The sequence below is a fragment of the Staurois parvus genome, unplaced genomic scaffold (assembly GCF_062004578.1).
Source record: "Staurois parvus isolate SC_StPar_1 unplaced genomic scaffold, SC_StPar_1.0 ptg000017l, whole genome shotgun sequence".
In the NCBI taxonomy this organism is placed as follows: Eukaryota; Metazoa; Chordata; class Amphibia; order Anura; family Ranidae; genus Staurois; species Staurois parvus.
The window spans coordinates 882671-910447 of NW_028317813.1; the positions used below are offsets into that span (position 1 = coordinate 882671).

General features: G+C 40.0%; 1 protein-coding gene across 1 annotated transcript in view; it reads right to left on the reverse strand.

Annotated features, from left to right (window-relative positions):
• Window positions 1-754: 754 nt before the first annotated feature.
• The window catches only part of NUFIP1 (nuclear FMR1 interacting protein 1), a 30576-nt gene continuing 3553 nt past the window's right edge, over window positions 755-27777 (reverse strand). Inside the window, exons 2-10 of the mRNA XM_089678698.1 lie at window positions 20489-20562; window positions 18434-18538; window positions 17605-17667; window positions 16035-16111; window positions 13904-13996; window positions 10248-10471; window positions 8415-8537; window positions 5121-5353; window positions 755-1904 (exon numbers count right to left, since the gene is read on the reverse strand). Coding sequence (XP_089534824.1) covers window positions 1605-1904; window positions 5121-5353; window positions 8415-8537; window positions 10248-10471; window positions 13904-13996; window positions 16035-16111; window positions 17605-17667; window positions 18434-18538; window positions 20489-20562 — 1292 coding nt within the window. The 3' untranslated portion in view covers window positions 755-1604. The remainder of the gene's footprint in view (window positions 1905-5120; window positions 5354-8414; window positions 8538-10247; window positions 10472-13903; window positions 13997-16034; window positions 16112-17604; window positions 17668-18433; window positions 18539-20488; window positions 20563-27777) is intronic.

The window sequence follows — 27777 nt, forward strand, 5'->3', positions numbered from 1 at the left end:
ACATAAAAATCCAATAAAATGCATTTACGTTTTTGGTTGCAACATGACAGAATGTGGAAAATTTTAAAGGGTATGAATATTTTTTCAAGGCACAGTAGGCTGCCATAGCTGATCATCCTATGAAAACACAAATTGCCTAGCTGATCATCTGGCTCCAATACTTGAGTCGCTGACAGAAAAATACAGAGATCTTTATCTGTATACTGGTTCCACATGGCGACTCAAAGTAGCTAGACTAGCAATTTCAACCAGGCAGCTGGCATTTTCAGAAGTCAGCAATGGTAGCCCACATACTTCGCTTAGCACACTTTTACTTTGTCAACGTATTGCTTTAAAATAATCTCTCTCTTTTCATCCTGGGCTAGAGATGTTTTAAGCTGGATAACATAAAATAAATCTCATTGTTTAAAGAAGAGATCAAGTCATGGCATTTTTAAACAATTACAGTTAAGTTACATAGTCACCACCCTGCCCCTCCACCTCATCCAATCAGAAGACACTTTTTGCATAACTTTCTCTAAATGGCACCTGTGCTGAGCAGCCAACCTCCAGTGTTCACAATGCAGCCGCCCAGCACAGGACCCAGAAGCTAGTGGCATTAGCAGTGTCTACTACAGTTATTTTTAGCTTCCATGGGGATCCCACAGGTATGGTATATACATAGTTACAAGCTGGACTGATGTAACAATGTACAATGCCATACCTGGAATTCTTCTTGAAAGCCATCATGAACAAAGACAGACAACACAACATGTATGATTTGTTTTATAATAATGAAAACAGATTTATTATATCTGACAATAATATGCTCACTGCCTATTGTAACACACCTTGGCAGTGAAAAGGACAGCATGCAAAAGATGCTGGTTACATTTTATCATAGTTTGTACTCCACTCTGGAGAATTACACTATATAGTACACAGACAAAACTATATAAATACTATATATTTGTATATTTTATAGTTCCACCGCTGTGTGCTTTTTTTTTTTTTTTATTAGTAAAGCTTCTTCAATGCCGATTTTACTTGTTTATAGTAGTCCTCTTACATATCTATGGGGTAAGGAGACAGATATCTGCTCTGCCACAAATTGTACCATAGAGTTTGTATCTCACCCCAGCAGTAGTTTAAGGCTTCCACCCAAATTTATACAATGTTCTAATGAGGGATAACAGGGTATTATGAAAAAATACCCATATTTGATACCTCTATTTAGATTCAGTAACAAAATTTCTCTTAAGATCACTTCCTTCACCTTCCTTTCCTGCTTCTCTATGTCAAACTTGGATTTGACTCCAATGACTCCTATGGACAATCCTAAAAACACTTAAGAAAGCAGTGAGGTAAAGAGGTTACCAGAGAAACATCAATAACAAAAAAAAAAAAAAAAAAAAAAAAAAAAAAACACACCACTTGTATGTGCACCGCCTACCCGATTAGATTCTTACAAAAAAAAAAAATAATAATAATAATAATAATATACAGTAATGACTGGGGCCTTCCTTAAACTGTATTGGGTGAATAATTCAATTGGAAAAAATATATAAAGTTAAACCAAAAAAACAACAAAAAAAAAACAAAATCCTGCATTCTATAAATATATATTAAACAGCAAATGTCTCGATACAGTTAATATTTGTCTCCCAAATTTCATCATCCAAGGGTTCTAAATGCCTCACAAACGGGCCTGGACTAGGCTTCTCTTTAGCAACATCGACATCTTGTCCATTTCGCAGGTCAGATTTAGTCTCTGTATTGCTTAAATCTTTGGTGTTTCCTGAAGAATGTTCATTTATCACATTATTAGTGCCATCCCGTGAGCAGTCAAAAAAGTTGTTGTGGTAAATGTACTTCACACACTGTAAAATCACATTTCTTTCATGGCGTATGTCCCGTGCCAGCAACTACAAAAACAAAAATATTTATTCATCAAATTAAACTCCAATCAAATAATGGAACAATAAAGCAACTAGTAGCCCCAGGTATGAGGGAAGAGGGAAAAAAAAAAAAAAGTGTGACCATTTTTAAGAAGGGTTATACATCAAATAATAGTAAATGCATGCTTCGTCAAGAATAGAATCAGTTGCGCTCAATGTCTTTTGGCTGTTAACTGCACACGGAAAGGGGTTTGGTTTATCATAGCACAAACAGGACTACATCATTTTTTAAATGTCAGAAAACTATGCACTATGATTCACAGGTGGGGGATGGCGCTAGGAGACAACATACAGCATAAAGGACAATTAAGAAGAATAGACCACAAAGGTCCTGTCTTAATCTATAGGGGAGTGATATAACTAAAAGGGATGTTTGGTAAGATTTGTCTTTTTGCTGATGATACAAAGGTGTGTAATAGGGTAAGATATCTCTAGAGGTGTCTAACATTAAAAATTATTTGGCATTACTGAAAGATTGGTCAAAGCAATGTTTCTAAATGTAAAATAATGCACCTAGGGAAAAAGAAACCTTTTACAGAATATTGGGGGTACAGGCTTGGTCAGTGCTAGGGAGGAAAAAGATTTGGAGGTACCTATTTTTCAGATTATTGTAAAATGAGCAAACAATGTGACCAGGAAGTGGGAAAAACAAATAGAATTCTAAGATGTATCACTAGAGGGGCACCAGCAGGAGGAAGGTGGTCCGATTCCCCTACATAGATCTTAATGAGACCTTATTTAGAACTGTGTCCAGTTCTGGAGACCTCACTTACAAAAAGATATTGATAAGATAGAACAAGTTCAGAGACGGGTAACAAAAATGGCGAAAGGTCTGGGGAATAAAACAAATCAAGAGACACTTAAGATGCTCAGTCTGAGGGAAAGAAGGGAAAGGGGAGACATGACTGAAACCTTTAAATATATCAAGGGGGTGAATAAGGTTCAAGAGGGTAGTATTTTCAATATGAAACCAAGGGACATAATCTCAAACTAACTGGAGGAAAGTTCAAAACTAATCTTATAAAGTATTATTTTACTGAAAGAGTGGTTAATACTTGGAATGGACTTCCAACAGAGGTACTGAGTCAGTCAACAGTAAGCCTTGGCTCACACTGGGTGCAACGTCAAAGTGGTGCGATTTGGTCCAGTTTAAGCGCAACTTCAGTGCAAACTCAATGCGATTTCAATGTACTGCAACTTGGCCATGCACAGAAAAAAAAAAAAAAAAAAAAAAAAAAAAAAAAAAAAAAAAAAAAGGAGAACCCCCCCCCCCCCCCAAATCCTTGCCAGGCCCTTTGGATCTGGTATGAAGTACAGGGGTACCCCACGCCAATATGAAAGTTAAAAAAAAATAAAAATCCATCCCAATCCATTCCAGACCCTTATCTGAGCATGCAGCCCGGCATCTCCCCCACACCTGAACCAAACCAGGTCACATGCCCTCAACAAGGGCCTCCGGTTCAGAAGCAACTGGCCAGATTTCAATCCATCTATGAATAGGCTGGTTGTACTGAATTTGATCAATGAACTTCAGTACAACCAGCTTGTCAGGTTTTGGTGATCATTGTATTCTGATGGCTGGGAAACATCCCATTGTCAGAATAAAACAGGGCATCAGGAAGGATTGCCCTATCAACATAGACTGTGTGGAAGAGAAATTATGCAATTTCTTTCCTTCAACCATGGGTTGAAGGAAAGAATCACTCAATGTATGGCCAGCCTAAAGGGTCTATTTATAAATGTTTTCACACAAGATTCAAACAAATTTCACCCAGGATTTACACATTTTCCCAACTGAATCCAAACAAGTGAAACCTGGGTAAATGTTGTGCAAGTCTTGTGTGAAAATAAATAAGGTCTTCTGCATTTCAGACCTTCATCCCTGAAAGCATGGGATCTTAAAAATGGGAGTACCACTCAGTACAAAGCTGAGGGCCATGGAATATCATATCATAAACATGCACGTTTTTCACGCATTTGTATAAATGCAGGCAAAAACCACTGGTTTCTAAGTTCAGAATGAACCGGCCTAATATATCTTTGAGGTATTTGTACTTCAAATCCAATGTACTATACAGAATATACAGTGTACTCTTCCTCTGTATGTTTATATAGTTCAACAGTTCTCTAGACTCCATGGACCACTTTAAAGCAAAGTACAGTTGCAGTGAACCCCTTCTGCCAATGCCCACATCTTTTCTGTAAAAACATCCATTATTGTGTAATAATACAGTTCTTTAACACTGCTGCTGTTCTAGCTTTCAAAGCATGTGTGAATTTGTTGCAGATTCCGCATTCCTTATTCTTGCACTTGTGTTCTTACCTAAGGCCATTTCCTGCTTCTTTTGAATGTTTATACTGTATTTTCTGCTTTTCCAATTTTGTTCATCTCAAATGCTGCACCCCAGCCTCCCACCATACAATGCCACCAACAGCAGCATACATATATACTTCATTTTCCACTGTGAATGCACGTTGGTGTTCTAATGTCCAGACAGACTGCTTTCTGATCGGAACATCAGTACCGCAAGGATGTACAGTTGGGGATGCTTTTGGAAATCTGTGCAGATTTGCCTATCATTGATTCAAGGGGTTGTCTGCATGGAACACCTGTGCAACCTGCACAGGTAAAGGCAGATCTTCATACAGGTGTACAGAACGGCATGCCCTTGTGAATGAGATCTAAAGGAAACTTGTTTTGAGAGATATAAGTAGGCTTTTATTGCTAATCTCTGCTTCTGAACATGCTAGTTGCCCATCATGCTGATCCTATAGCCACAATTGCTTCTGTAGGAATAGACCAGGAATGTGCATGGAGATCAGGTGTTCTGACTTGCAGCATGCTTGTTCTTGATCTGGGATTCCTAAAAAGGTACTGCTGTCAGAAACAGCCAGACATCTTACATTTTCAGAAGGAGGTCAACAATGTATGGCCTCATAATGCCATTGGTTCAGGTCTCTTTTTTTTTTTTTTTAAAAAAAGCCATACCTCTGCAGAACAAATATACAAAAAATCAGTTATAAAAACAGAAGTGCCTACAGATGGCAAAGCTGGCTTGGATATATAAAGGAATGAAAGCAGTACAAACTGAAGAAGAATATGTGAGCATAATTTTCTAGGATGTCCAGGACAAGCTGTAGTGATACACAGACACGTAAATAATACAGAACAATTGCAGTTACCATTTCCAGAAGAGTAGTTCGCTTTCTGGCTCCGGTTGATTTCCCCATTACATTTTGTCTATAATTGGCCTGAAATTTATTTTGTGGTGGCCTGTTTTGAGAACCCATGTGTGATGGCTTAATGGCCTGTTCAGTTTTCATGCTTGCTTCTTCAGGATACACTTTTTGTGGATTGTTTGCAAAGATTTTTTTGTTGTCTTCTAAAGCCTTAGCCACAGTTTTAAGGGGGAGTTCTGAAAGAACAAAAAAGAGCAGAGTTCAACAAAACAGTTCAATATGATAAAAATAGGGAGAAAAAGCAAACTTTAGGATTAGAATTCAAAGAGGAACAGAAACTTATACCATGCCATTTGCAAACACAACACCAAGTGGGACTTTGTAAGCAAATACTAACAGTTGAACAGCAGCAACCTATTTGTTACTGATATCTACCTGCCCTACATGAGACTCTTATGATGTACATCATCTATCCTGCCAGAATGAAGATAAATTAAAATTAAACTCCAACTGAGGTACCCATTCACAGACTTGGGGGTGGGGGGAGAAATTATGAAGCCTAAAAATCTGTCTGCTATGTGAAACTTATTTATTGTGTAAAGTGCATTTACAAATCAAAAAGGTAAACGAAAAAAAAAAATATTTAAATTGTAAAGAGCAATTACATGCAGTACCAAATAACAGTCAAATTAACCATTATTGGTATAGACAGAGCAGAAAACAATTTTACAGATGATCAGTGCAATCTCATTAACCACTTTAAGTCTGCCCTATAGCAGATTTACGGCTACAGGGCAGATATTCTGTGCAAAATCATGCATATAAACATGATTTTGCACTTTCACCACATGTGGCAGAGGGTGCGCCGCCGGAGCGCGCCGATCCAGAGGTGCCGGTTAATGGATGAGTGCCGGCAACCCATCACCAAGGAGACTGACACAACACAGCTCTGCCTATGTAAATAAGGCAGAGCTGTGTTCTGTCAGCAGCGACCTGCTACATTTTATTCAGGTAACAAAATCTAGCAGATTGTTCGGTAAAAACAGCACATAGTAAACACAAAAACACTGGCTAGGCACACAACTAACCCTTTGAGCACCCTAGATATTTAACCCCTTCCCTGCCAGTGTCATTAATACAGAGAGTGTATATTTTTAGCACTGATTACTGTATTAGTGTCAGACTGTCCTCCGCAACATTGCAGTCCTGCAAGAAGTCGCTGATTGCTGCCATTACTAGTATAAAAACCAAAAAAAAAAAAAAAAAACTCCAGTATATATAAACACCGTTATTTGTAGACGCTACAATTTTTGTACAAACCAATCAATATATGCTTTTTGGGATTTCTTTTACCAAAAATGCGTAGCAGAATACATTTTAGCCTAAATGTATGAAAAAAATTTGGGTTTTTTATAGCAGAAAGTAAATACTGTTTTTTTTTTTGCTGCTTTCGTTTATAGTGCAAAAATGAAAAAGCCAGAGGATCAAATGCCACCAAAAGAAAGCTCTATTTGTGGTGAAAAAAAATTATATTTTTATTATATTATTATACAGTATTTATAAAGCGCCAACAGTTTACTCAGCGCTGTACATTACAAAGGGGGACAGAACATGCGACAGTACAGTAACAATACAATGCGATACACGAGGGGTTCGAGGGCCCTGCTCTTTCGAGCTTACAATCTAGGAGGGAGGGGATAGTGGTATAGGAGGAGATAGCTGTGGGGGATGGAGTGGTAGGAAGAGTGGAGAAGGTTGGCAAATTAGCAGGGGGTGGGGTAGGCTTCCCTGAAGAGATGGGTTTTCAGGGTGCGCCTAAAGGAGAGGAGAGTAGGTGATAGTCTGATGGGTTGGGGCAGGGAGTTCCAGAAGATGGGTGACACCCTGGAGAAATCCTGGAGGCGGGCATGGGAGGGGGAGACCAGGGAACTAGAGAGAAGGAGGTCTTGTGAGGAGCGGAGTGTGCGTGTTGGGTGGTACTTGGATATTAGGTCGGTGATGTAATTTGGGGCACTATGGTGGACAGCTTTGAACGTCAGTGTTAGGATTTTGAATTTGATCCGTTGCGCAATCAGAAGCCAGTGGAGGGATTGGCAGAGGGGGGTGGCGGAAACGGAGCGGTTGGTAAGGTGAATGAGTCTGGCTGCCATATTCAGGATCGACTGAAGCGGGGATAGCCTGTGGCGAGGCAGGCCACTGAGAAGGGAGTTGCAGTAATTGAGTTGTGATATGAGGGGGTGGATGAGCTGCTTAGTAGTTTCTGGGGTTAGGAAAGTGCGGATTTTGGTGATGTTGCGGAGGTGAAGTCTGCATGAGTTTGTTAATGATTGGACTTGGGGCTGGAAGGATAGGTTGGAGTCCAGAATGACACCAAGTACTCTGGCCTGCGCATTGTTGGACGTGATGGAGAAGTCAATGGGGGGGGGGGGGTGATGTGCGGGCAGGGGGGAAGACTAGGAGCTCGGTTTTGGAGAGGTTCAGTTTAAGGAAGTGGAGCGACATCCAGTCTGATATGTCGTTCAGTATAAATTTGATGTACAGCGTTGCATAACCGCGCAATTGTCAGTTAAAGTAATGCAGCACCGTACTGCAAAAAAATGGCCTGGTCATGAGAGGGGGGGTGCATCTTTCGGAGGTCAAGTGGTTAAATCAATGGCAAAATATACCATCTAGTCATGTGTGGATATAAATCTCCAGCAGAGGGAGCCAGTGCATGGTAGACAGATTAAAAAGATTGACTATACTCATTACACATCACTTTTTTTTTTTTCTTTTCCCAAACTGCACAGTTTCTAGACACTATGGGGTTTATTTACTAAAGCTGGAGAGTCCAAAATCAGACTCCCTTCTGCATAGAAACCAATCAGCTTCTAACCTCAGCTTGTTCAATTAAGCTTTGGCAATGAAACCTGGAAGCCGATTGGTTTGTCTGATGACATTGGAGTCTGATTTTGGACTCTCCAGCTTTAGTAAATAAACCATAATTAGTCCAGCACCGATGATCTGTTATGACTGGAATAATCTTGGTATAGTGATGTAGTCCTAAGGTTTTTTTGATAGCTATTAAACTAAACAAAAGTTGAAATCACTAAGCACCTGGTGAACTGCCACTAACAGACTAACAGCATGCAACCTAACCACGTTTTATGCACACATTTATCAAGGACACATGAGAAAAGTGCAAAAAAAACAAAAACACCAACCACAGGTGAAATAGCTGTTAAATGAAACACCTCTACATACACAATAGGTGTATTTTCCACTTTCATTAGCTTGATCAAAAAGGAAAAAGCTTACCATCAGGGTCACTGTCAGATGCACTCCCATAACTAGAAATGAGATTACTCAGTCCAGAGGTCACCTGCCTCGGAACAACTATTAAACCATTATTTGTTTGTTGCTCTTCACCGCTGTCAGATTCTGAAAACAGAAAAAAAAATGTAAATGTGATATAGCTTGAACACACTGAAAGAGTTTAGTAAAGGTTTTGCTAGCATTGGATGATGAGGTAAAACTAGAACATCTAAAAGCTTTTAAATGAGACGTCCATGCATACCTACCCAAAATGCACTTCCCCTGCAGCCATCTTTGCTGAGCGGCATCTAATATCGCAAACAGAGTGTAGGTTACACATGTGCCAGGCACAAGGACCAAGAAGGTTTTGTAGAGCTAACGTGGAGCAGGTGGTCAGCTCAGCAAAGGGGGGGAAACCAGGGAGCTGCATTTTGAAGAAGTGAATGCTAATAAAAATGCTAGAGAGAAGACTGTAAGCCTTAGTATGTATAAAGTATTAGAGAACATACCTGGAGAGGTATCATACTGCACAAGCTAAGTTGAAGCACACAAGCACACGTAAGGGTATGAGAATTGATACATTGGTGCTGGGAATACAAATTCCGATGACAACTACTTACACCTTTTTAGTATGACAGCACCAATTTTTTTTTTTTGCCTTTTAGCTTGTGTATGTCTGTTTCATTGTATGGAAAGTCAGAAATATTTTATTTCAGCTTAATTTTAAAAAACATTTGGCATGTGTAACCTGTAGGGCACCTTATAGGAACAAGGGGCATAAAAGCAGCATGAACAAGCATGGCAAACTAGGACCACACCATATACATGATTAGTTGGGCTCATGATTCACAATCAGACGTGAGCAAACTATGGCGCATGGCCACTCACATGCAAGCACATGATCCAAACGCATACTTGTGGTTTATCCATTCTTGTCTTTATTTTAAGTAAATCAGCCTCAGCATATGTAATACAATTTAAGATAAATTGAAGCCTGTCCAATTATTCCTTGAGGTAAAATGCCGGCATACACTTGCTCCACAATGTACAGTACTTAGTTAAACAAAATTGCAGAGCATTCAAGCTGTAATACCCAAAACCAAAAATGAGATCATGAGATGTGGTGGCTGCACTCGTTTTAATTTTTTCCCTACTGTTTTCACCTGGTGTTCTGGCCAGTAACACATCTCCTGTATTAGAGTGCCTACACTCTGGATGAATGAGCAATAGAGAACACATTTGGACTGGAGCATTGTCAGTCTGGGGGGGGGGGGGTTGGTAGTGTCAGCTGTAAGCACTGTGCAAATTGCTGGTGCTATATAAATCCTGTATAATAATAATGCAAATTTAGACATGCTAAACATTTTGAAACCAAACTCCAGCTAACACTTTTTGAGCAGTAAGGCCTTGTTCACACTAGCAATTGAAGGGCAATAAAACCCTGTGGTTGAGCTGCATTTTACTATCCCTTAACCGCTTCCCCCTTCTGCTGCAGAGGCAGTGGCCTAGGACGTACACATGCTGTGGCCATGATGCTTTGCTTCATGGCTGTGGCAAGTATTAAACTCTGTTGTACTCAGTGGGTTGAGTGCAACCCAATAAAGTGAATGGTGCCGGTCAAGTGAATAGTCCAGAAATTAGGGGGTTAAAACAGGCAGTGAGAAGGAGATACAACACCTCTTCACCGCCTGTCTACTGCTATCTGAAGAGCAATCCAAACACAGATTGTGAGTGGACAGCAAAGGAAGGCTAAACAATGCGCCTTACAGCAACACTTTTCATGTTCTGCCACTGATACTTTTCTATTTTATTAAAACACAAAACAGGATACCTTACCTGGGTCATTGCCTACCAGCATATCGAGAGGGTTCACAGTGTTCTCACTACTATGACTGTTTACTTTCTTCTCAGAGGCATCTTCATTTTTAATTTCCACCCACTCAGCCTTTTGTTTCTCATTTCCCCTATGCATCTTTCGGCCTCTATTTTGCTTTTTGTGCTTCCAAGATCGCTTATTTTTAGCACTGCCTGCTTGATTAGTCCTCATTCCCTTCATTTTTCTAAAAAAAAAAAAAAATTATGGCTCAATGTTATTTTTGTTTTTTTTTTAGGTTTATACATTTGTATGCATAAAAAATAATTGGTATTTTGTAGTCCCTTCTACAATAAAAGGAGAGAATCTACAGCGTTTTTTTTCACATATTTTCTAAATCAAGCAAACCAGGAGACCTGATGGACAAAACACCACAACCTTACAGGGTCACTTCATGTTTAGGGTATATTCATACCAGCCACTGTGGTAGAATACAGCAGTGCCTGTGTGGTGGGAATTTCACTGATAGCATAGTTCACTTTTTTCATTTTTTTTTTTAAGTTTATTGAAAGGTCACAGAATGACATTTCATGAAGTTCTATTGGCTGCAGCACAGGTGCAAGGCCGTGGAGTACTTTGCACTGTACAGAGCTTAAAAAAATAAATTAAAAAAAAAAAAAAAGTATAGCGCATGCAGTACTTTTGCACACCACCGCGACACAAATGGTAAGAACTGGCCAGGTAGGGCACAAGGCATTTTGCCTTGTCCTATGGTGGGACTGGAATGTGTCCAACGCATTTCTACCACACCTGGTGGAAATCTACCCTTAAAATTTACATAAACCTAAAAGCAAAAATGCGATACATTGCTACTAAAGTGAAGTCACCCAAAAACAGTAAGAATGTTACTGGCTGCATCACCAGGAGAAGTTAAAGAGAAAAAAAAAAGCCTTAAAAAAGGAAATTAATACAGCCACCACATTCTGTTATGTGTAAATTGCAATATATAAATTTTTGCTTTTAGGTTTAAATATGCTTTAATATACACACTTGAAACAATTGTATAGCATAGAATAGGTCAGAATTCCTCAACTCTGTACTTGTTCTGGGTCAGTGAAGCAGTAAAATATTGAAGGCAGTGCAGCCTAGTATGACATCCAGGCAACTAGCATTTTAAAACATTAAGGTCAGCAATGAAAGACTAAATCTTTTCCACAAAGACTTTGAAACAGTCTAGCTGAGCAGTAGTCCACTCCTCATGTCTCTCTCTTCCCAATGGCAGCCGGTTAGTGTCAAAGGAGAAAGCTTTAGCAATATTAAATGGAGTTCTAAGTGCATATCACATTGCAGATGTCTGCTCCGTAGGCAACACACACACACACACACACACACACACACACACACACACACACACACACACACCATTACATTGAGTTTATATAGCGCCAAAGGGTTTGCTCAGCGCTGTACAATAGAGGGGGGGACAATACATGAAACATTACAGCAACTACGAACAGCACACGAGGGGTAACAGGGCCCTACTCTTTCGAGCTTACAATCTAGGAACACACACACACACACACACACACACACACACACACACAAATATATATACACACACACACGTGCATTTGCAGTTCCGAATAGGTAGCGCACCCGCGCCGCCATTTGTGGACTCGTGTATCAGATCAGATCTCTCCCCTGTCAGCTCCTGCAGTGAAGCACACAAACAGCCCTCACAGTGAAACAGCACATAGTGAACCCTTTGATCGCTCCAGATGTTAACCCCTTCATGCCCAGTGCTATTAGTACAGTATCAGTGCTTTTTATTAGCACTAATCACTGTATTGGTGTCACTAGGGACGTCAGTGACACCAAGTCAGTTCCCCCCAGTGTCAGAATGCCCGCCGCAGTCCCATTATAAGTCGCTGATCATCGCCATTACTAGTATGAACAAAAAAAATTAAAAATACAATATATACCGCCATTGGTAAACGCTATAACTTTCATGTACACCAATTAAATTTACATGCATTGGGATTTTTTTTTTTTCAGCAAAGACATGTAGCAGAATACATTTTGGCATAAATTTATGAAGTTAGATTTTAAAAAAAAATTTTAACGGACATGTTTAACAGCAAGAAGTCAAAAATATTGTTTTTTCCTCAAAAATTGCCGGTCTTTTTTTATTTATAGCGCAAAAAATAAAAAAATTGCACAAATACTACCAAAAGAAAGCTCTATTTGTGGGGAACAAAAGGAGGTCAATTTCATTTGGGTGCAGCACTGTATAACCGCACAATTGACAGTTAAAGTAACGCAGCACCGAATTGCAAAAAATGGCCAGGTCAGGAAGGGGGGTAAATCCTCTGGAGGGCAAGTGGTTAAACTTCTCTTTTTTTATTTTTTAGATTTTATCATTTAACAAATTTTTTTTTTTTGCTTCATTATGGGGCATTGCTGCACAATGGGGCTTACAAGTCCCCTCCATGTAAGCATTGTGCAGGTGACAGGTAGTCTTTACAGAGAGATGTATTAGACCCTATATCAGTGGTCTCCAAACTGCGTCCCGGGGGCCAGATGCGGCCCTTTCCTTGCTTTTATCTGACCCTTGGGGCACTATTTCATCCACTGATACCAATTCTCCCCACTAACACCAACGAAGGGGCACAATTCCTCCCACTGACACCAACAATGAAGCATAATTCCCCCAACTAACACCAATGAAGGAGCAGAATTCCTCCCACACCAGCAATGGGGCCCACTGACACAACAATGTGGCACAATTTCTCCCAATGACACCAACAATGGGGTCTAATGACACCAATGATGGGGCACAATTCCTCTAAATGACAACAAACATGGCGTCAGTGTTTTTTTCCCCACTGACATTGGGACCTTTTCTACTCGCAATGGCGATAGCTCGGCCCCCCTAAAGTCTGAAGGGCAGTAAATTGGCCCTTTGTTTGGAAAGTTTGGAGACTCCTGCCCTATACGTTTCCCGTGAACTTTATGTTAACAGATATAGACAGTATTTGATCAGTTGTTTACATGGGCACAGTCTGCAGTCATCTGGCAGCAATAACACAGAAAATTCTTTGCATGGAGGATAGTTGGGAGCATAAAGCTGTGAGGAAGAATAGGTGTAATGATTAAAGGAGGGGGGGTCATTGGAGGTTTCCCTTTGCACATACACTGACACCTCGCCCCACATGGGAAGGGCGGAAAAGTCTCTAACATTAAGGCAGTCCATTCATTTTGACAGCACATCCTAATCCACAGAAAAAATAGACAACTGTTTTTTGCAAGGCACCACAAAGCATAGAAGGTGCTGGGTACACCAAAATTATGCATAAAATGTGAATGGGTCCACAAGAACGCCAGATCAATAAGGCAGCATATGATCATAAATAAATGGGCGTTACATCTTTCTACACTACATAAAAGTCCAAACAGCTTGAATAAACCCTGAAGCAACATTTAAATAGAACAACATATTCATACAGGATACAGCAGGATAAAACATTTCCTGGCAGTATCAGCAAAACATAAAAGTTATCACTATGGGAGAACGGAATATACAACAAGCCATTTTATTTTTATCATATGGCTTCCAGCCCTCTCCCATCAGATTACAGAATTGTAGCAATCACAGCAGATGCTGTATTTTCATACCAACCCAAACTCAGCCGTCTTCAGCACCTCTCCTCGCTCTTCTTTTTCTTTCTGGATCTGAAGTTTTCGTGCAATGTTCTGTAATGTCGGGAAGTTTCTGCAGTTAGACAATACACACAGTTATGCTAATGACTGTAGAATTTACCTTTGTTGGAAAGTACAACAGAGGCCATAAAAAGGACAAGGTAAATTCAAGTTACTGTTTCAAAGCAAACTGCTGTTTCAATGTTACTACTGTGGACTTTAAAAGAAACACAAATGAAACCACATTTCAAATGAAACAATCAAAAAGCTATTTTATTTTTCTACACCTTTAATTACAATACTTACCTGTAATGGAGTATGTCCCATGATGTGCAGGCTGCTGGATTCTATAGAAATTTTTACTGCGAGGTTGCCCTGTCCTCTTCCTGCTGCTGAACTTCCAGCGCTGTGGGGGTTACCAACCTCAGATCTCAGACTCAGCTGCACCAAAGATGATCAGATAGGAACATGTCCCCTCCAGCCCTCTCCTCTTCTTCACTGATTACACTGCCTGTAACATGGTCTGTGAATGGAGGAGACAATCCTGTGACTGGTCAGAGTCTCCACCATTCACAAATCATGTTAGAGGTGGTGTTATTAAGGAAATAATTGTATTCATTACAGGAAATTAACGCAACTAGAGCTGCAAAAAAAAAAAAAACTTTTTTTTTTCTCTAACTGCTTTACAATAAAAAATAAAATGATTACATGGACATACCGAGAAGGATTTGTCAAGTAAGTTTGCAGAAACGGGTCTTTCTAGCAGAAATTAAATGGTCTTCCACAGTCATGTAATTTGTGTGCGCAAAAACCCTGCTTTAGCAATCTTTCACAGCGAACTGTGACAGTTCCTGCAACAGACCTATCACTGCACTGGTGGCAGATCCCCTTCCTATTGACTATTCTGGTCAACCTGTGTATACTTATATTCCTTTAGTTTGTTCTGGTCACGTGATCCTGCAGCAACACCTCACCTACATCAGTAAGCGGCGGTTGCAGGGTAGAGATGGTTGTGCCGCCAATGCTGGGCTATGGGTGTCTACAACTGACATCACGACTCACAGAATTCCCAGCTATTACTGAGCACTCCCTGACACAGGGAAGCTGAAGGAGCATGTGACAGAACTGGAGCATATTAAAAAGAAAAAGGAAGCATACAGATCTTTTTTTTTTTATACACACACAGGTTAGGCAGGCTAGGTAGTATCACCCCACTATGTTACTATATACAACAACCATTTTAAACTACTTTCTTCAAGCTAAACGTGACCTTCAGCAACATAAGCAATTTGAACTAGACAAGTATTTAATATTCTTGATATGTTATAAAGATTATACTTCCATAAATGTGCAGGCGTTTAAGTTATAAATACAGTTTGCTTTTCCATAATGCAGGAAAAACATTGTGTGCACCTTTACCAGGATCAGTTTCAAAGCTGCAATAACCAAAAATAACAGATGAAGTACAAAATAACGAAGTTTGATTTTATATATAAATTTATGCTTGAAATTTACTATTAGAATCATCCATTTTCTTTAGGATCTAAATCTCTGTTCTTCTCAGTGGTTAACCAGATGGCACTTATGCCTTTCAAGTTCTAGTTTTCGAATGTTAACAGGGACCCAATGTGCATGGGAGCTTGTATGTTTCCTCAATAATTGCTCTACATTTTCTGGTTACCTACCCCAATCCAAAAACACTCTTAAACAAGACAAGATTATACAATTTTTACCTAGATTGACCCTAGCGTGTATTTGGCCTTGCATGTTGTCAAGAATTGTGTACTTAGCCTTGTGCCATATAAAATAATAAAATATTCTAATTTTATACAGATAAGAAGGGGTTATTGTAATGTTCAACTAAGGACTCAATAATAATTACTGTTTTTTTATCAGGTAGAAATCATAAACCTATGTATAGAAGAATTAACTTGCAGAGAATCCTTGTCATAAGAGTGTGGTTTTATAAAAGCTGTAGAGTAGTCAACCAAATTTTGTTTGGTAACATAAAAGATGGTATAAAAGCTGATAAGTGGCATATTCTAAACTTTTTCTGCTTGAGTTTTCAGGAATCAGTCCCTAGAATACAAGAGTACTACATGTTAACCTACTTTCTTCTCTCTTCTCTCCACTTGGTGATTTCTTCTGGGGTATCGAGCTTAATTCGCTTAGCTCCAGGTCCATGCATCTAGAATACAATCAATTTTAGAAGCTCATTTATATGAAATATATCGTCATTAAAATCACAGAAAGGTTATAGATGACTCAAAAATAAAAATTTGGTAAGGTTTATTAAAATGAGTCTTGTATGCACTATAAAATCTTTTACTTGGAATTTGAACATAGGAAATTTACAGTCATGTATCATGCCGCCTACAACAGGACTGGACACTGGCAACAGAAAAAAAAAAAAAGAAGACGACCTGTAGCTCAGCCTAGGATGACCCCTCTTGCAACCAGCTTACCTTAGATTTGTAGTAGAGTGGTACCAAAAGGTATGATGATAAAAAAAAAAAAAAAAAAAAAAAACACCACACAGGAGTAGAACCTGCACCCCTTAAAGAATTCCAAGAGGAGAGTACAAAATTACTGATCTGGGGCCTGCCTACAGCTCAAAGAGCAGCCTGACGGACCTTATGCTGAAGCTGGCATCGGATGAGGCCAAAACCGTAGATGACAGAAGGAAAAGCCAGTGCACCCTTAAAGGATCCATCCAGGAAGACAAAGGGAATCAGTCTTCCTGAAAGAAGCAGATATTGCATCCACTGACATCAAAGCTGGGGTTATCACTGTTGCAAAGTTGTTGCCAAGACTCTCCCAGCTGATTCAAACTCTCCCACATGCACCCTCTCTTCCCTATGGCAGCTCTAAGCTCAGTGATGCTGCAACAGAGAAGAAAGTGAACACCACATGTCCAGGGTTTTGAGAGCTCTCTCCTACAATGGTAAGCAGTAGTGGCTGGTGGTGTCTTAGTAACCTCCTAGCAAGAAGAAAGAATTTAAAGGGCATTATTCAACTTTTGGCCAGCGATTTTTTTTATAAATTCTATTTTGAGTGTTACAAATTAAAAGATACAAAGAACCAATACAGGTCACAAAACAAAGCCATTAACAATTAGGCAAACTAACAAACATGCTGCACTCTATCCCATCCTGCACCTCCATCATAATCAACATCAGCTTTAAAAAGGTAATACATAGGATTTCTTTTCATCAGATAAACCATAAAACATGGCAGTAATATAGGTACATTTCAAGAAGGTAGTCTGGAGGACCAGTCATAAGGGCCTTTTCCACTTTTAGTCAAAGCAGCGAGTCAAGGTGAACTAACCCTTTTAAAATACAGTCAAACATAACAGAACTAAAAATGAACGACTTAAAATAACAGATGACTTCTGTTTGCTACTTCTATTTAGCCACCAGCTGCCATTGTTAGTTTGTTTCTGTGTATGTATAACAAAGCCTAAATGCCTGATGGCTACGTTAAAGCAATGTCTATAAAAGTGAGTGAATACTTTTCTGGGAGATAGAATTCAGTTCAGATAGCTGGTATGCAGAATTAATTCGTCAGCATATACTCTGTCAATACATCCAGACTGCGCCAAACACTGATATTTCTTCTAGCAGATAAGCCAAATGTCAGAACTCCACTGCTAAAAATAAAGTTATTTGTACGACTTACATTTTTCCAGTGAAATTGTACCAGCTTCTCATGTGCGCTGAAACTGCAGCCTGCTTCCCGGCACTACTGACACAGAAAAGTGTACAAGGAAGATGGTTACTTCAAGAGATGGCAGATCTGTATATTGTATTACATTTCTGTACATTCTCCTACACTCGACAATTTGCAACTACAGAACTTGTATGAATACCAAAAACCGAAGGCTGCCTTTGTTTAACTGCCCTGTTGGGGGGGCCTATGGTGAAATATCAGGGGTCTAAACAGACGACTGTCTCAAATTTGACAGAGAAAGGGGCTGAAGACACAGATTCATCAGTCCCTTTCTCTGCAGCCTTAGCTGTACTGGACAGGGTATGAATGGGAAGCGCTTGGAGGCTTCCAGTTCATTCACAAGCTAAAGCATAGTAAACACAGTTTACAAGGGGGCCGGTAAATATGACATTTACCACACCCCTACGCTCCTTCCCTGCTCTCCATCCTGAAGCCGGCTGCACTGGAAAGTGGAAAGGGATGCAGATCAAAGAACCAATCCCCCTACAGAGCAGCCAGAGGGAGAAAGAGGAGTAGAAATCAGCAGGGGGATGCACAAGAGTCACAAGTGTCAGCAATAAGGCAGTACAGCTGGCCCCAGCAGGTAGGAGGGCTGTCTATACTACCTTATCTGCAGCCCTGCCATCAACACCCTGCACAATGAACACCAGCTTGCACACTGAAACAGAGCAGTTTAGCTTTCGGATAGTGTGAATAAAAGAGCAGATTTTTCCACAGCTGGCAGGCTGCTATACTCTATGTGCATAAAATGTAACATAAGTTCCATGTTTGATCTTACCTTTACATGTTGCGAGATATGTTCATCGTACTTTTCCTGGTTGCGAAAGCCCCGGTCACATGTATCACAGTAATGTGTGTAAACCGGTTCTTTTTTATGTTTTCTCTAAAAGTATAAAGCAAACAAGATATTTGTATTTTTTTTATTAAAAAAGCCACTTTCAAATGGCCTAACAAGCATGCAAATCTTAACTAAATCTCTCATTTTGAAAGAGTAAGTAAAAGTTATAAATACCTCAGTTTTTTTTTTGTGTTTCTGTATTCCATTTGAGAGTTTTCTCTTAACTTCCTGTCCCATAACCAAAACTGGAAGTGAGAGGAAATTCCTGACTGTCACCAAAATTAGTGTCCCTAATGGAAGGTTTCCCATCAATTTTCTTTCACTTTACTCTCAGTGATAGTGATAAACAGGACAAATAAAGAGCATGAATCTCTCTAACAGGGGCACAGACTGCAATTAAAACCGGCGTTATAATCCCTCTCCTCTCTAATTAAAACTAAAATAAAAATGTGCCATACAGCGAAATTACAACAAATTTTATTTATACTGCTCACAAGTAGGGTTCTTGTGACAGAAGAGTCCAAAGTGGTCTCTTTAATCATAAATGCTTCTCCAGGCCTGTCAGCGGACATGTATACAGTACATTTACAGCAAATCTCTGAGCTGTAATGAAGTGGCTTCTGTGCACAAGCACAGGAGTGATGCCATCATGGCCTGCACCCCAAAGGAAGATTGGAAAAAGATGGGTGCCCCCAGGACTAGCAGACAGCACAGTGCTAGAGGCATTGTTTGACAGGCTGTGCATATTAGCACATTATGAAATAAACCTCCTGAGAGCAAAAAAAAAAAAAAAAAAAAAATTATAGCGGAGTTTAAGTTATAGTTAGGACCACTTAAAGGGGTTCTTTGCCCAGTTTGAAAAAAATTAAAGTTAGCAGCTAAAATATTATAGCTACCTTTTAATAAAAGGAACACTTACTTGTCCAGGGATCCAGCGCTGTCCTCACCCGAACTGGTTCTTCACTTGCACTGGCATGTTTACTGTGAGCAGCTGGCTGTGATACCTTGTGGCTTCACAGCTGCCTGCCCAATGTGAGAGCCACACTGAGCTTTGTGAATGGCCCTGCAGCTTTCTCTGACCTGTGAGGTATCCCAGAAGGCTGCAGGCGCTAAGTGGGGAGGGAGGAGAACTTCCAGTGGATCAATGCAGTGATCCAATCCAAAGAGGGAGCAGGTACATGTCAAAACCAGGTAACCCCCCACCCAAAAAAGTGCCACAAATAGAAGGACATAAAGTGGAACTTCCCCTTTAGGCTGAAGTCCCACTTTAATAAAATGTATACACGCACTAGAAACATTTTATATGCCAATTTAAAGGAAATGTGCTGGAGAAATCTGGATGCTGCCACTGACGACCACCTTCAAAAACAGACAATGCACATAAAAGGCCCTCCAAAATCTTTTAGAATGCTGACAGCTATGGGAAAATTCTCAAGAGTATAGTCACCAGAAATGGTAAAAAAATGTGCTTAACGGTTCCTTTACAATACCAAATCATGGGACTGAAAGCACAGACATGACGGAGATCAACACCAATGACCATTGAAGAAATTACTTCAGCAGCTGAATGTGTAGCAGCTCCCTGGCCGGTAAGGTTTGATGAGACCTGGACTGCTGATGCCACTGCACCATTTGGCATGATAGTTTGTACCTTATTATTTATGTAGGGAGGATTTTGTGAACCTCCACAGAGAGATGACTGGGTATATCCCCATGCACAAGTATAACAAGTGACATCGTGAATTTATATTAGGTGAATAGACATTGGGGTATCATCAGCACATCATCAATTACTGCAATGACATCACTTGCTTTAGGACCAGGTAAGGAGAGGTATATCCTTGTACCTCCATCTTCACAGCTTTGCAACAGAGGCGCCCCCCCCCCCCCCAAAGGGTATAAGTCTTTTCCTTTTCCTGTGTGCATTAGACTTGTTTCAATGGAAGACCACTGCGAAAAAGTGTATACAGTTTAGTTAGTACTAGAGTTTAATACCTTATGGCCTTTGTTTCCATAACAACCATTTCCTACTTGCATGTAGCTTCCATGACCATACTGCTTAGGACCACCTGTAAGAGAGAAATTGGATCTATGTAAGGTTGAAAATTACATTAGTTATGTAATGCCCTTGTTACTTGTTTCCATAGTAACCTAGCCCTATCCAATCACAAAAAGAACTGTGGATGTAGAAGTGTTGTGATCCACATGACACTTCTCATTAGATAGTGCTACAATAATTTGGATGACATTTTAATCCACAGATCTCTTGAATACTACTAGTTATGTCATCAACAGAACAGCAAGCGTTTGACGTACAACATGCATATGCTGTTGAAGTCAAATTAAGGAGAGCTTGCAGAACTTGGATACCAAACCTATAAACATCACAAGCTCCACCAGTCTTAATCATGTGTTCTGCTGCCAGGCTGAACAATTAAGCTATACATTCTCTGGGTAATTTTTTGAGCTGGAAAACTAATACATTTCTACCTTATTATATTTCTATCAAATATTTGTGTGAATATTCCTCACATACCAATCCTGATAACATTTTTTACTATAATATGTTCTTACACCCTTAAAGATATATATACTGTAGTTTTGAAGGATAAGTTCACCTTTTGGACACAATAAATGCACATTTTTGTGCAGGTAAAAAAAAAATGTGCATTTATTATTTTTGTCCAAAAGAGCCTGGAAAGCATTGCATTAGCAAACAGTAGATCGCTGATGCTATGTAGGTCTCCTACAGACCTATCAGAATATCTGTTAGCCATAGGGGATGAATGAGCAAGCAGATATTCTGACAATAAGCTTCAATGAACTACCACGGAGCTCCACAGCGCCATGATAGTTCATTGAAAACTACAAGCCCACAGCCACTAAGCCTGTCAGCACTTGCAGTTCATTCATTCAAGGATGTCTGTGAATAAATGATGCGGATGTGTGGGCGGAGCCCCACATGACCACGCAGTTTTCAAATCTGACAGATAGTACGGGGAGACTTCTCCCCACATTATCTGTCAGGGGGGGCGCAGCCGCAGCTATGGGAACATGTTACATGTTCCAACCTAAAAACGGGTGGAACATGTAACATGTTCCCCAAAGGTGAACTTATCCTTTAATTACTAGAAAGATATATTTCAATTACATTCTAATCCAAGACGCGCATACATTTTTTTCCCTGCTAAGGGACCAGTTTATAAAACCCACTTTGCGAATGTCTCAACATTTGTGCAAGTGTAACAAATAATTCTCATACTGTTAATACTGTTAATAATGTGTGTAATAGTTTCCTTGTTGGCTTTCGCCGGGTGAATGTATCAACCCTTAGCATTTGCCCTAAGACAAAAATTCCCTTACAGCTTGCGGCTTCACAGATGGGTGCCCACTGCGCACGTGCAAGAAGCGCGCTTTGTGAATGGCCCTGTAGTCTTCTGGGACCTGTCACGTGTCTCAGAAGACTACAGGGAAGGCAACTTCCGCTTCCGATCGACCTAAGCGATTGCGATGGAAGTGGGAGCAGGTACCTGTAAAAATCAGGTACCCGCCCCCCCCCCCCATTCCCAAAAGGTGCCAATCCTTATGGGGAGTGGGGGACAAAGCATTAGCCTTTTTACACAATGCAGAGGGATTAACCCCTTAGGTTCCACAGCAAGTATAGCAAGCATGCTTTACTGCATATACAGACTGATTTTACTGCTGTGGGTTTAATAACACTTTAAGGGTAGGGCCACCCATTTTCTACAAAATAATCAGCAGAACACTGAACAGAATACACAAGGCCTGAATTGCAGATGGAGAGCTGATGACCAAGTAGGGCATGCAAACTTTGACTTCATACTTTCGTACATACAACACTGATTGGTTTACCAGCAAGCTCACATATATTTGTATACATCATTAGAGAGCTATCTTTGTACCATATGGTGCACTTGGTTCTGTGACATGGCCTCAAGTGTTAGGATCTAACTAAAATAAAGTGCAATCCCTGGACCCGTTAACTTTCACCCTGTTATGGATAATCCACCATGTTTAACAGTTGGCAACAGTCATCCTTTATTGCTCTCCAAGCATAATCCATCTGGATGTAAAAAGAAGGGTGAATGATGACTCAGTAGACCAGACTATTTCCCCATTGCTCATGATCCAGTTTTTTTGCTTAAAACAACAGATTATGATTCCATGGACAGTACAGTGTTCCATAAGCGTTAATGAAAAATAAATAGATTGTATTCCATATCTATCAAAAATATGTCACTATCTGATATCAGAGGCAAACCACAAACACCCTTTTACACGAGACCTGAGCTTCATTTTCACAGCTGCGTTCATCATTTTGCTAATACCATTTGAAAAAAAATATTTTAATTTGATATTCCATGAATTTTGTTCACTGCCTTTGGAGCCTGTGCTTTCACACGGACAAAGTTATTGGAGCCATTTAATATAATACCATTCAAATTGCTGGGAATTAAATGCTTACACGGTGATTCATTGTTCTTATTACTGAATAATGTGAAGAGCAACTTCAATAAATTAACATGTTAGATGTAATGGCAGGGTTAATCAATTCTAAGAACTGCTTTAATATTATTAAGTTTCACTGCATTCTATATGTAGCTTTACAGAGCAAGGATTTTTAATGTGAGGATCGGATCCTCTTGTGTTTTTTAATCAGTTTGTCGTCAACTATTCATCATCAATAACCAACTTTACAGAATAACTGGATTTAATCTGCTAATTTATCTTTTTAGATTTAATCATATGTAATGCCTCCTCCTGATAAGATCAAGTGTTCAGTCCAGGGGAATGTATTCTTTACTCACTTTAGCACTTTTAAAAAAGGTATAATAAAAATATCAGAGCTTAATTCCTAAACAACTCAAGGACACACTATTTTTGTGTCTGCAATGCATTTTCCTAAAACATCAATAGAGCTTGTTTACACAGGTGTCACCCTCTAAAGATCGATCTGTGGTGGACCGCTTTTCAGAGGGCAGTTAATTGATGGTTTTACGCTGCCTCCTCGCTGCTTGTTTTACCCCCCGTTAAAACCGGCACCACTGCACGGCATGAGGCAGCCCCATTTAGCTGAATGAGTCATGTTCAGTGGGCATTCCTGCCCATCATTTTTGCTGCACCACAATCCATGTGCAGCATTTGTAGCTTAAGTGAGGATGGTACAAATGAGGCTCAACCACTTGTTTTTACTACCCTCGAACTGAAAGTGTAGATAGGCCATTAGAAAATATCACATGGGAATCTTATAAAAAAGTTAAAAAAAAAAAAAAAAAAAAAAAAAAAACACCTTTTGCCCCGTTATAGTCTTCCCTCCTCCACAATGTAAAAAGCCAATTTTTGTGTGTATGAGAGAAAGAGGCATGGAGCCTTCCTGAAGCCTCCTGGGTTATCCATGTCACATATCCCAGAGTGCTGGAGGATGAGGGACCTAGCAGCAATAATCAGGGTGTGGGGCTGCAGTTACCCAAGAGAGACTGCCAGCTTCTGATGATGCAAGTAAAAGACAGATGGAAGTGTGGGAATCTGCGGATTACAGCAGGACAACACTGGATTCACTTGGGAGAGCGAGTATGTTAGGCTACGTTCACACTAGCATTGTGTGCAGGCGGCAGAGAGGCATTTGGGAAGCGTTTTTACCGCTTCCCAAACGCCTCGGACAATTCTGCAGATTGAAGCGCATGGTGCTGTTCTAACGGGAGCGTTAGCGTCGCGTCAAAACGGGCGCCTCTGGTCGAGTCAGGAGGCGTTGAAGCCTCCTATTCTAGTCTATGATGCCACTCCGCAAACGTGCAGTGGCGAAGCGGTAACACCATTCAAACTTTATTATAGGCATTTGTGGGGCGTTTTTAACGTTCGGTAAATGCCTAGCAACCGCCACTAAACCGCGCATGCATTTGCAGAGGGTTTGCCGAGCGTTAAAAAACGCTCCGCAAAGGCCGGACCAACGCTTGCCAAACGCTATAGGGGCGTTTGGCAAGCGTTGGTAAAACAGTCAAGTGTGAACGAGCCCTTAATGGTAAAAGGTAAAAAGAGGCTGCACAATAAAATGAACCTGGGGACACAGTGGGTAAAGTTCCTTCTTAAGTTAGATGTAGTAAACAAAGTTAGTGCTTGAAAAAAGAAAGAAAAAAAAAAAACAATTTGCAGATCCAACACTATTCTGACTGATCAAAGAGAAAAAAAACAAAAACAAAACAATCAATAAGAACTGTGAACTGTCAGGAACTCTATGAGTGAGATTTTTTAAGGCTAGGTTCACTCCTATGAAATTTGCATTTGATCCATTTCTGCAGTGAGTTTTGCATTGAGTTTTGGCACATGCATTTTCAAATGCATTTGTTTCTTGTTGCTAGGCAGATTTAAAATGCAAAATACCGCAAAAACACATTACATGCTTTTCTGTAGCATTTCCATTGAAGTCTACAAAACCAAAAATGCAAATTTTTTGCATTAAAAAAAACTCACCAGGTGGAAATGTGGAGATGTGAACGTGTCCCATAGGAAATAATTTAATTGGACTGTAGTGCGTTTCTGAAAAACGCTGTGGAAAATGCTTAGGTGTGAACCAGGGGTAAAGCTAGTTCACTCAGAATCTGGTGCAGCTGTGCATGGTAGCCAACCAGCTTCTAACCGCAGCTTGTTCAAATAAGCTTTGGCAAGAAAACCTGGCAGCTTGATGGCACATGTAGCATTGGTTTCGTAGGGACCTCGCTAGTCCAGGCAGCTACTGTAAAATCTGAAGTCAGCTCTGGATTTACAAATTGATCCCTAGACAAGCAAAATGACAGTGGAAGCAATATCTAAGACCACATCATACTGTAAGAAAGTTGAGTTTTTGATCTGGATGTATCTACTTAATTTTAGATATAGTGGGGAATGTTTAGTTTTTATTGCCATCCATGTTACAGATTGATTCTACCCCACTTTGTGAGGTGACAGTTTAAAGACAATTTCCTCAATAGATGCAGACAATGAAACCTGAGAGAATTCTAATGCATCCCCTCTCTACTTGTCATAGTTCTTTCAATGGGTGGGTGTTTGTATGTAACAGCACAGGGAGTGATTGCCTGCAGTTAGGAACAAACAAGGGGCGAGCTGCTTGTGTTCAGGGGCAATTATCTGTCCCTAACCACAGGTAATCGTTCCCTGTGTGATTACATACAAACACACACAGCTATGGCCACTGTCAGCCTGTCATTGCTTTGTACAGGCTCAGTAAATGCAACTTTCCACCTAATCCAGATGCAGAAATACAATTGGATTCATGCCACAGCTGTAAGTAAAATCCCATGTTAATGTGTCCTAAGGGAAATGATGAATCTCTCTAAATCTGCTTTCACAATAATCTGTTTTTCTTCCACTTTTGTGTAGAAAAAATAAATAAATAAAAAAAGGCGGAAGAAAAACGTGTGACCATATAATCCTATGGAACTCTTCACACTGATACGTTGTGGGTCTGCTGTGTTTAGGAAAATCCTGCTTACTGCATTTTTAGTGCAGGTTTGTTGCGATAAAAAAAAAATTAAAAATGCACACAAAACTCATCTCTCCTTTGAAATGCATGGAAAATGTGTCAAAACACATAAAAAACGCACCCGCAATGTTTTTGAGTCACATGTCCTGAGTAAAAACACACTGCAAACGCCATAAAAATGCTGCAAAAATGCAGATGCCTTTTTAACACGTTTTTGCTATGGATCAGTGTGAAAGTAGCATAATACAGACACAGACTTTAATAAAAACCTGACATGTTCTAACCCCTCACCACTCCATGCAAAACTAAACAAAAAAAAGTTTTGTCTTTAGTTATTGTAGCTGAATACAGCTGCACTTGCAACAACACAGCACACTTGCCCTGGAAAAAGGAGTTAGTGTAAATTAAAGTGTTACTAAACCCAGGACCTTGCATTCACTATATCTGGTCTCCCACAGTACACAGAACAAATGAAATTATATAAGTAAATATAAACTGCTAAATACCTTTTTTCAATCAACAGTTAGAGCAGTGACTTCTATCAGTGTCCAGCAGAGCACTGGTTAAAGCTTATAGGAGGAGTTTTCATTTTGCTCTAGGAGGATGCAGAACCCCTGACCTCTGTCTGGATAGTTCTGATTTGCCCTGTGCTGATCACATGCACTCTCCCAAGAAAAAAAAAAATTCTCTAGTAGTACACACCAAACTGAGCATGTGCAGTGTCCCCAAGGCTCTGTTCTATCAGATGAAATGGGGAACGTGGAAGAAGGGGAGAATCATAGAAGACAGGATCAAACATCCTTTTTATACAATGCAGAGGATAACCCTTACGTTTCTCAGTAAGCATATCAAGCATGTTTTACTGCATTTACAGACTGATTTTACTGTTGTGGGTTTAGTAACACTTTAAAGCTGACCTCCAGGCATGTTTTTTTTTTTGTATTGTTACATTGGTCCAGGTATGTATAATCCATACCTGGCTAGTCACTGTGGAAGTGGGGAATTACTATAGTTTCCGCCGCTATGATTTGCGCCATCTTCCAGGTCCCATACGGAGTGTCTCCCTTCTGCATAGTTACCACATTGGTATACCTGCTTGGCAAGGGCACCATTCACAGAATGTATTGTTCTTTACTCAGTGAATAAAATGCTCTCTCTTATTGGACAAAAATGTAGAGCGTGACATCACCACCCCACCTTGTCAAATCAGAGAACTCTCTGCATTGTGATATGGGAAATCAGGATCACCATCCAGCCATTTGTAAATATCTTTATTGTCCACTCAAAAACAATCAAGAAAAGTAGCTTTGTTCAGCAAACCAAATGAAAACAGTTCCTAATACTGGTATGATGAGAATATCACCTTGGCTCAATGCTAAAGCGCTAATCGCAAACTGGGGTTTAGGGCTCCTATCTGCTTTGGGATGCCACAAAGGTTCAGCAAACAGCTTTGCCCCACCCTGCCTCTTCTCATTGGCTGACTGGCTGTGATTGACAACAGTAGAGGCCAATGGCTACCGCTTGCTATCTAAGCCAATGAGGAGGCAGAGACCTGGGACAGCCGAGGCTGTTGTGCACATCAATTAATCAGGATGGGGCTCAGGTAAATATTGAGGGGGCTGGAGGGGCTGCTGCACACGGGTTTTATACCTTCATGTATAGAATGCATGAAGGTAAAAACCTTAAGCCTTTACAACCACTTTAAAGAAATAGTAAAGTCTGCTTTTTTTAGTTATACCTACAAATAAGTCTATAATAAGGTTTACCTGTAGGTACAGTAAATATC